Source organism: Chiloscyllium plagiosum, chromosome 29 (assembly GCF_004010195.1).
Source record: "Chiloscyllium plagiosum isolate BGI_BamShark_2017 chromosome 29, ASM401019v2, whole genome shotgun sequence".
NCBI classification, from domain to species: Eukaryota; Metazoa; Chordata; class Chondrichthyes; order Orectolobiformes; family Hemiscylliidae; genus Chiloscyllium; species Chiloscyllium plagiosum.
The window spans coordinates 36,908,379-36,919,299 of record NC_057738.1 but is presented as its reverse complement, the minus strand read 5'-3'; the positions used below and the strand labels follow the sequence as shown (position 1 = coordinate 36,919,299).

The 10,921-nt window shown below is 39.5% G+C and overlaps 1 protein-coding gene across 21 annotated transcripts in view; it reads right to left on the bottom strand.

Annotated features, from left to right (window-relative positions):
* Window positions 1-10,921, bottom strand: part of ulk4 (unc-51 like kinase 4) — a 497,483-nt gene that overhangs the window by 260,992 nt on the left and 225,570 nt on the right. For all 21 annotated transcript variants that reach the window (XR_006315934.1, XR_006315935.1, XM_043719550.1 and 18 more), the window contains one exon: window positions 8,760-8,854. Coding sequence is in view for 19 of the 21 variants with exons in the window: in XM_043719550.1 (XP_043575485.1) it covers window positions 8,760-8,854 (95 nt within the window). In the remaining 2 variants the exon portion in view is untranslated. The remainder of the gene's footprint in view (window positions 1-8,759; window positions 8,855-10,921) is intronic.

Here is a 10,921-nt window from a genome sequence, read left to right as displayed (position 1 = left end):
GGACTTGTTGGGCCGAAGGGCCTGTTTCCACACTGTAAGTAATCTAATCTAATCTAATCTAGGACCAACATGGCTTCAAATATAATTCATTGATTGCGGAGCTCTTCAGAACACTTGTAGTGCAAAGTAAGATACTTCATCAATTGAAGTATGAATTTCAAATATAAATTCCTTATGGACACAATACCCTTGTACTTGTTCACATCTATATGGTACTCTTTACATTGAGCTCATATTTTTAATCATTTCTGACTATAACAACATCATTTTCCTTCTCCAAAGTCCTTCTCCATAATCTCTGCACACACTCCTTCACAAATGTTCACTGTTTAGCAGAGATAAGATACATTTACTATGAGGTGAGATTAATGAAGTATCATTTTCACCCACACGTGGCATGCAGTGCCTCATGAGAAGTGTCAAAAATAATCGCTCATAAAGCTAGCAAACTCTTATATGATCCCACTGGGCTGGTGACTAAATGCTTAAAACATTGTGTGTAACTTAATGGTTGCACTCATGAGCGTCTATCAGATGCTTATTGTTCATTGCTCTGTGGAATAAATAGTCATGGAATACAATGAATCAACTGGCACCAATAATGTAAAGTCTCAGAATCTGACCATTTGACCTAGTTAGCCTATAATGGTGTTAATAAACAAAATCAGTCTCCCTACCCTTTTCAGTGAAAGGATATATACTTTACTGGGAGCGTTGATCATTAATTTATTTAATTTAAATTAGTTTGTCAAACAATTTACTTTCCCTCAATGGTTTACAAGTATTATTGAACAATTTGATGCTGAGCCACTGTTGAGTATTGGACTAGATGGCCTAAAGCATGGCCAAAGATGTAGACTTTAAGAATGACTTAAAGAGTTGTCGCAAGGTTGAGGGTCAAAAAGATTTAAGGAAGAAATTTCAGAGCTTAGGGTGTTGACAACTGATTTAATGTCATTTAATATAAGTTAGAGGACCTGATTCAGCAAATCAATTTCCTATAACTTGGAATCCACAACCTCAAGCTAATTTACTTTTGACATTCAATTCGTTCATTATTGTAAGATGCTACAAGTTGACAGCATGGAAAGAAAATATTATCTTGGTGGAATAGGGAATTCCGGATACCCTCTCAGTGTGATGATGCTTGTTTGCAGCAATGCATTTGTACAAAGTGTCATGCGTGACCTCTCATGTGACCTCTACCATCATGGTAGCTGCATTCACTTTAGTTTGTGGCAGCCATTAAAGCATATTGGATGAAGCATCATGTCAGATGTGTGAAGTTAGAATTGACAGACTCAGAACTGTAAGAGAACCAGTTGCTATTTTTTAAATAAGAAAATAATTAAAGCTGCAATCTGCAACTTTGAAGTGCTGTTAGAATGACCTATTGCTGTGGGAATAAAAGATGTTAGACAGAATTTACTTTTTTTCCGATTCCATCAGCAAAACTGTGAGCTGGATCTTAATTTTTTTCTCTAATTATGAATTGCATTGAGTTTTTTGGAGGGATTCTCCCCATGAGGCCTAATGAGGTTTCTTGCTATATATTACCAAACACTGTTCTTTAACTCCCTATCCTGCCCTGTGTTATCCCTCACATCTGATTCTGGTCTTACCTTACCACGTGATGCTTCCAGTAGAACTTGTTACTCACCAGTTATCCGCTGAAAGACCTGCATCCCTTGTGCTTGTGCCATCTTTGAGAGGCCACTGATCACATGGACAAGCATTGGCAATCTGCACTTGCCCCTCAATGGCAATTTATGTCTCAGCAATCACAAAGCCTTGCTGCCAGTGACACATGGTTGACACTCTCTTGCACATGCAACCCAATTTCTCTCACGAGTCACTGTTTCACTACCATGTTACCCTGATTACTTGCCATTAGGTGCTTCCCATCTGAAGACTCTCTCTGAGTCAGTGCTACTATTTTGCCTTCTTCCAATGATCACCTGCACCTCTCATTATCCAAAGGGTGGAACAAGATATGCAAATAGGGATTCAGACACGTCCGAAATGAGTTTTAATTGACAGCCAGCTAAAGGGAAAGAAAGGAAATGAATTCAGTCTGCAGTATGCATCCACTATGTGAACTAAATGTAACAGTGCACAATGTATTCTCCACCCAACTAACATCTACTAGTCCCATGGTCAATCAGGTCCTGCCTGCCTTATAGCTCCAATTCAGGTGAGCTCTGTCATTTGCAAGAAGAGCTTCCTGTAGCTCACTGTTTTCATCCTCCTCCTTGGAAGACTGCTCCCATTACCCTTGCTTTTCACCATCCATCACATCACCTTTCGCTTGTTCTGATTGTACAGAACATGGCCTGCCAGGGTGGTGCAATGTACCCTGTTCAGACTATATTTGAAGACACCCCCTGCCAGATTGCTGCAAGCCATGGAACCATACCTTCACTAAACCTATCATTTGTTCCATCATGGTCCTGATTGTAACATGTGCACGAATTTGGTGAAGATGCTGTGCCAGTGATGTGACCAGTACATTTTATATCCAAAGGGGAGAGGCTGCTGTGTTCTGATCCCCCTTTTTATCCCACACCCACTTCAACCATTCCACTTTCCGTTGCATTCATTAAAATCCATTGTCATACTCAATGACATATGATGCAGCGATGTTCCCCTCATCCCACAGCACTGTTGGAAGTTTCACAAATGATGGGGAGCTATTGGCAGTACTGATGGCCTTTGGCTTTGGGTGAAGTGCCAACACACTAACTGCCATGGCAGACAAGACAGTACAAGATGGGCAGAGATGCAAACTATCTGCTAAATGCTAAGTGAGCAAGTACAAAGAGAGCAAGTGAGCAATCCTGAGATGCAGCCTGGTCCAAACTGAGAGCTTGTCCTTGCATACAAATTGTCCAAACTGCAGCTTTTTGCCCCATTTTACCAGTATGCCCTACATTGCACATCTGTGATTCTCAAGCATCCTGCAAATATATTAGAGAGGTGCCATGATGGTCATGAGAGCTTAGCAAGTGTTTGATGCCAACATCTATCAATGAATGGTGCATGTGGCTGGTGCCCATGGATGTCCCCTGAAATGCTGTAGATTATCAATCAACATGTTAGCTCCTCATTGCCAGCAGCAAGCTGAAGTAACTAGATACCTGCTCTGATTTCAATATGCAGTTTACTTGATGTGTGCTTGATTGGCAGATATGATTAGATAAGAAGCTATCTTTTAGTGAGGCAAGTTGTGTCATTAACAAGTTGTTTAACAAGCTACAATTCCCTCTTAATTGGCATTCACCACTACCTAGTGAGAAGCTCACTTTGTCATTTAGCAAAAGCATAAAAGATGGAGCAAGAAACTCTCAATATCAAGAAAGACCTTGCCAGACCTCTCATCCAGTTTTGATATGAATTTCACTAATATTCACTCTATAAGATTCCACTATTTGATATAGCTATAGAATTGATTAAAAATACAAATAACTGACCATCTTGTCAGTGTTTAGAAAACAGTGTTATGATCTGTACTTCACCCTAAACCTCACTACGAACCAGATTAAGCTCCATTTTAATGCTATCTATCAATTGTAGGTGTTTAGCATCGAGGCACAATAGAATTGCGATAGAATTGTCTTAGGCACAATCCTGAAATCCTCCCGTGAAATCATGTCTTCTGAAAAGGAAGAAATGTGCTCTCAAGAAAGTTATCAATGCATGCAGAAACTCTGAGATTGGCAATCATCAGCTCGAACATCATAATCTGAGAATAAACAAAGCTTTGCATTATGCTGAGACACCTTCCAGTCTAAACAAGAACAATATGGTGAGAAAATGGAACAGATATGTGCAGAAACGCCAGCTGAAAGATCTTGTCCAGAGTACGGGATGTAATTATTGCAGAGGGCATCACACAAAAGAAAAGAAAGTGGGTTCAGCTTTGGAAAGCAGCGTTTCATCAGTATGTTACTGAATCTCTTTGCATACAAGTGTTTAGCTAGATAAGGGCAAAAGCAAGCTGATAAAGATGGTCACAGCAGAGATGTCAGCTGATCATTCTGACAAATGCTACACCAGGCAACAGGTTGCACTTGTCAGGCCTTAGTTTCTGACTGTTAGATGGTGACCGCAGAAAGAAAGCAACATGTTAATGTTAGACATGGATGCTTGTGCGAAATCATGAATTTCACAGAGCTCTGTGAAGTAGATCAAGATGGTGCCTCAAAAATTAAGCCCTTGAAAATAAGATTGAGGGTGTACGATGGAACAATACTCACCCAAAATAGCAAATAAATTGAGGGTTATATAATGGGGAAAAATTAAGATCTAGAATTCCATATGGTAGATGTGAAACAAAATCCACTTTCCAAGTCGTAGCAAGTCTAAAGCTTAGACTGATAACCCTCCTTATGGCAAAAGAGATATGAAGTGAGTGTTTTGCAAGCTACTAAACTATTGACTGCTGAACAGATCCGAGAAGATCATAGGAGATTCTTACAGGCCTTGAATAGCTCCCTAGTGAACATCATGTCAAAGTAAATAAGAATGTGAGACCAACTCACCACCTGCCAAACAGAGTTTCTGCTGCCCTCAAGTATAGCCTAAAAAACAAGACTGAGGAACTAGCAGCTTCATTAGTCAGGTGGTCCTAAAAAATGGGAAGAATAAGGCCAAGAAATCATTCTTTGAGGATCTGGCAGCTGATGCTCACCAAGTAAAATCAGAAAGGTAGTCATCACAGTACAACAGAAAAAGAAGTATTTTGAGAAAAAAGAATGGAACAAGAAAAACATACAATTGAAAATCCCTAAATCAGGTACATAGGTCATGTACTGGCAGCAAAAGAATATGTCACAGACCTCGACAAGGTCAGAGCTATTGCAGAGATGCAGTGACCAACAGATGAAAAAGCAGTGGAACAATTTGTTGAAATTGTGAACTATTTAGCAAAGTTCTTGCCTAATTCTTTTCTCAGACTTTGAAGATCTACTCAATCTCACTGTTAAGGCTGTACAACAGGATTGAGATGTAAAACAAGAAGCAGTTGTCACTTGAATCAAAATCCTAGCAACAACAACTTGATTTGCTTTAGAAGTCATAAAACCAGCAGTAATACTCGATCTGAAATCCAAATGTGTTGTTCTGATCAAGCACTCAATACTGGAACAATATTCTCCACAGATGCAACATGACTACAGGAATGATCAGATACTGGACAAACTAACAATAACTCCTATGCATGTCATTAAAAATCTGAATGCTTAAGAGCTAGTCGATGAAATGCATATGCAAATACTGATGAAAGCAGGACAGATTAGAATTGCACAATTTTATTCAGGTCTGTTAATTCTTTTATGGTCGACCAGATAAATCAGCTCCCTTGGGTAATGTTACAACACAGGGTAAACTCTCTTGCTTAACTTAAAACCAGCAACACAGAAAAGATTTATCCTGTGCAGTAATCTGTGAAACTTCGATAGGCCAAGAACTAGTTAAAGTAAAAATTAATAACTTTATTTCTTAAAGCATAATAGAGAATAATTAACATACAACTATTTACAATTCCTTACTCTAACCTAATTGTTACCTTCCCTTCTATAATACTAATCCAATAAAACTTCTGATTATGGTTTACAAAACAAAACTTTTTTAAAATCTCAAAACCAAGCAGCTTTCATTTTCTCTGAATTCCAGTCTTCTTTCCTTCATCTTAGGGATTTCTGCTTCACATGTTACTAATTGATAAAGGTACCTTTCAAGAGATATTTTCTGCAGTCTTTTTACATGCTGGGGCTTGGCAGTTTTCCTCTCAACTGTTCAATTTTCCCCAGTCTTAAACCCTCAGCATATTGGTTTGTGTCATTGGTTTTTAAGATTGTCAATATACTAAATTCAAACTGGATTGGAGTTTTGTATTTTGGGTATAATTTAAACTGATTGGCTTAATTTGAATCTGTTTTGTCATTTCCAGGCAACCAGCTAATCGAGTTGTTTGACCAAATGTTACATTATATTTCTTTTCAAAACACTTGGTTCTGTCAGGTAGTTCTGTTGCTTTTAACTCTGTTAAAGGTACAGTACACCCATATCTTCATTACACCTCCCCCCTTAAGAAAAAAATGAACCATCATAATGAAAAGATGGCTTCATTTTCTTCCTTTACTTTTTAAACACATTACCTTAACATCAGAAAACCTTGATATAAGTTCACCTTAACTTCTCAAAAACCTGTACATAAGACTCCAATGAAATAGTCTCATGTTTTGTCTTTAAAGCATTCTAAGAATATAAGCGGATTGTGATCCATATATACAACCGTCTCCGACACATTGTTTGTGACATACGCATTAGAATATTGTAAGGCCAGTACCAAACTCAATAGTTCCTTTGCTATTGTGGAATATTGCCTCTGGCAGATGTTGATGGTCTTCGAAAAGTAACCAACAGGCAGTTCAATCCCACCCTCATCTTCCTGTAGGAGTACAGCTCCAATTCCTATGTTACTAGCATCAATAGTGACTTTAAAAGGTTTTGAAAAGTTTGGTGTAGCTAAAACTGGTTTAGTGGCTATTATTGATTTCAAATGGTCGAATGCTTCCTGGCATAGTTCCGTCCACTGAAACTTTGTGTTCTTCTTCAGCAAAAAGGTTAACAGTGCCACTACACTGCTGAAGTTTGGAACAAACTTCCGATAGAATCTGCTGAGTCCTAAGAATCGAAGCATCTCTTTCTTGGAGGTTGGTGGTGTAAATTCCTCAATGGCCTTTGTCTTTGCATTCCATGGAGTCAACCTTCCATAACCGATGTTACATCCCAAGAACGTCACCTCTGCTTTTGTGAATTCTGTTTTATTTATGTTTATCACCAGTTTTACTTCTTGTAGTTGTTCAAAGAGCTCTGCTAACTGTACCATGCAATCTTTCCAGTACTTACTAAAGATCATTACATCATCCAAATAGACTGCACAGTTTGTTATCCCAGCCACAACTCTGTTCATGATTCTTTGGAATGTAGTGGGTGCATTCTTCATTCCAAAAGGCATCACTTCAACTGATATAGCCCATTTGAGGTTACAAATGCAGAAATTTCTTTCCCCGTCTCTAATAAAGGTACCTGCCAGTGACCACGCATTAAGTCCAACTTGGAGATGTAACTGGCTTGTCTGACTTTCTCAAGACAATCCTCCAATCTAGGAATTGGATAGGAGTCCAATTTTGTAATGTGTTGACCTTCCAATAATCCATACAGAATCACTGAATCCTGTTCTGTTTTGGAACTAAGATGATTGGCGAACTCCACTTGCTCTGGCTTGGTTCGATGGTGTCCTCATCAAGCATGGCCTCCACTTCCATCTGGCTTTGAAAGGATTAAGCCGGTACAGGTTTTATCTGAGCAGTACTGCCTACGTCTACTTCATTTACTTAGACTTCTAGAAAACTTTTAGAGAACTGTATTGTGTTGATTTATGGAGAAAGAGCTCAAGAGGATTTGGGCAACCATCTAAAAACTGATATTAAATCATTTTTAGCTTTTCACTTTGCAGGGGAACAGACCACCCTGTCAGTTGTAAATCTCCATTTCAAGCGCTGGCCCACAAGCACCTCAATCCTATAAAATCATAAGGCACTCAAGTGGCTACCTCAGGGTTACAGTTGACCTTGAGTAAGAAGTGCACTATGCAGCTCTGAGATTGATCAGGGATGGATGGAGAGTCAATAAGAAAGCAGGTTCCCCATTAAATATCCTCCTGCCAAACAAAATGGTACATCCCACATCTGAACTCGGCTTGGCTGGGGCTCGGGGCTGGGGAATAAAGCCTACCGTGCATTTCCATCACATGCGGTCTGCAAGAAATGAAGTTAAAAATCACACAACACCAGGTTATAGTCCAACAGATTTAATTGGAAGCACTAGCTTTTGGAGCGCCAGCAGTCCAACACCGGCAACTCCAAATCATAAGTAAGAGACACGAAAACAGAAATTGCTAGGATAGCTGAACAGGTCTGGCAGCATCTGTGCAGCATCTACGTCTTCCTGAAGAAGGGCTTATGCCCGAAACGTCGATTCTCCTGGTCCTTTGATGTTGCCTGACCTGCTGCGCTTTTCCAGCAACACATTTTTAAGCTCTGTGGAGAGAAATCAGAGTTAACATTTTGGATCCAGTAACCCTTCCTGTTCCGAGGAAGAGTCACTGGACCTGAAATGTTAACTCTGATTTCTCTCTACAGATGTGCCAGACCTGCTCAGCTTTTCCAACAATTTTGTTTCTGATTTCCAGCATCTGCAGTTCTTTCAGAAACAAGAAACACATCTGGCATATATGTGAAGGAGGTTCTAACTAGCCATATCACTGAGTTTTGTTACAGAAATTTGGTAGTTGGGCTAAAATAGCTATTTAATTGACCAATTAGCTGTAAAGAACTTCTGTGTACTACAGTGTGTAGTTGATTAGTGCAGTGTCAACACTTGAGTCACAGGCGAAGAAAGTTCCACGTTTCATCCCTGTCCTGTGCTGAGGTAGTTGATTAGTTATGGGTTGGAGAAGGGATTCTACAATTGGTTAGTGGAACTAAAATTCGCTGAAGGTCCTAGTCCTAATCACTCCATCCAAGTGACTCTGCTGTGCTTGCAACAATATGAAACATAAATGATACTCTCTGATGAATGATGTCTGACTTGCATGGCTGCTTTATTAAATTAGTAACATGTACTTTCAGGATCAAAATCCACAGATATTGCTCACATAGATTTACTTGTATATGCTGATATGTATTACTTACGGTAGAATGGTAGGTAGTCAGTAGCACTGGATGCTGAGTAATGGCCTCCCATGATGAGAAAACTGTTCTGATAAATTCTTCTGAACCAGTTTGACCTAAGGTTGAATTTAAAAGAAAAATATTATTCAAAAAACATATTTTCTGAAAAGTGTTAAATATATATCTTGCATGATAGTCTTTATCATCCTGTCAAATTTTATTCTCCAAAAACAGAATGCAGGCTCCAGATATATCACTTGTTCATTTCAACTTGCAGCTAAGCAAAAGATTCCAGGTTAATGCATGGCTTGTGAGCATTTCTGTAATTTCAGCTGGGCTGGACAACTAATATCTTCTCATTTTGAAGCTACATTGGTTGCTGTATTGCAGGTTATGATCAAGGTAAATAGCCATTCTGCAAAAAAACAAACATAGTTGATGCCCACAAAATCACTGCTGAGCCCATGTCAGTTTTTCTGACCTACTGAGATTAGGGGCCACAAAGGAGATGAACTTGAATTTATGGAGCATTTTTGATGTTTGCAAGTAATGTCCCCAGGTTCTTTAGAGAAGTATTACAAGACAAAGGTCACATGAGCTCAGATGGCCAAAAGCTTGGTCACACTGGTAGTTTCATGAGGAAAAGAAAATACCAAAAAAAAGGTGTTGGGAGGAGAACCTAAAGCTCAGAGGCCAGGCAACTGAAAGGATGGTCACCAATGGTGAAATGATTGAAATCAAAGAAGCGCGAGAGGCCAGATATTTTTGGTGGGTTACTGAGACTAAGGAGGATTACAGTGATAAGTAAGGGCAAAGCAATAGTGGATATAAAACAGGACAAGAACTTTAAAATCAAGGCAGTTGCTTGACCAGAAGCCAACATAAGTCAGTGAGTGTAGGGATGAAAGATAAGCAGGAATTTGTTTGAATTAAGACATAAACAGCAGATTTTTAGATGGCCTCACGTGTAGAGAGTCGAATGTGGAGGAACAGTCAGGTTTGGAGGTATTGCAGGGAGGAATGACAAATGTCAGCAAAATGATAACAATGGTCTATTAAGCCAGTGCTGACTCCTATCAACAACACTCCAAGAATACTGGGACTTCTCTGGCAATCAACAATGAAAACCAAGCACCACACAAATGAAAATACACCCGAAGGTGGTGTTTTCAACCTTCCGACTATGCTTCTTGCAGTTATGCATGTAGAGGGTCCAAATGCAGGGACATTTCAAGACTCTAATACTAGACTTGTGCCAAAGACCCAAATCAGACAGAAAGGAAGTCAGGCAGCAAGACATAGAGGATTGAAAAGTAAAGCCCCAAAGTACCAACCTTATGGCACAGCAGATCTTTAAGGCTGTTTTAAAATATTTATAAAAATTTAAGCTGAGATGTGATGCAATTCAGGCTGACACCAAAAAAAAAATAAATTTACAATTACGTGGAGCCTTTCATGATCACAGGTTGTCCTAAAGTGCCTTATAACGAAAGAAATGCTTCTGAATTATAGTCATCAGTAAACAGCAACACACAAATACAGGTAATTCTCCTATAACGCCATAATTGTGTTCCAGCGAAACTTGTGATTGATTGTCTTCTGACTGTTTCTTGGGGTTGGTTTAAAAAGATATCCAGTTTTTGCTGCTTTGTCCTTTCTCTTCTGTCTTGAAGAAGCTGTTCATAGGATGCCAGATGATATCTGATCAAACGAACTTCTACCCTGCTGCATTCTGCATTGTAATCGTTGTCCTCTAACAGCTGCAACTACCTCTCAATTTCCCTCAGTATCGAAGACTAAAGAGAAGTGGAAAGCTCTTGTTGTGCTGCATCCTGGATTTTTCTTTTTCATTTCCTGCTTCCACTTCCCCCTCAAGAATACTCTTGTTTCGGTTCTGTTCGCCGAGCTGGGAATTTGTGTTGCAGTCATTTCGTCCCCTGTCTAGGTGACATCCTCAGTGCTTGGGAGCCTCCTGTGAAGCGCTTCTGTAATGTTTCCTCCGGCATTTATAGTAGTTTGTCTCTGCCGCTTCCGGTTATCAGTTCCAGCTGTCCTCTGAAGTGGCCGGTATATTGGGTCCAGGTCAATGTGTTTATTGATAGAAAGAATCTGTGGATGAGTGCCATGCCTCTAGGAATTCCCTGGCTGTTCTTTGTTTGGCTTGTCCTATAATAGTAGTGTTG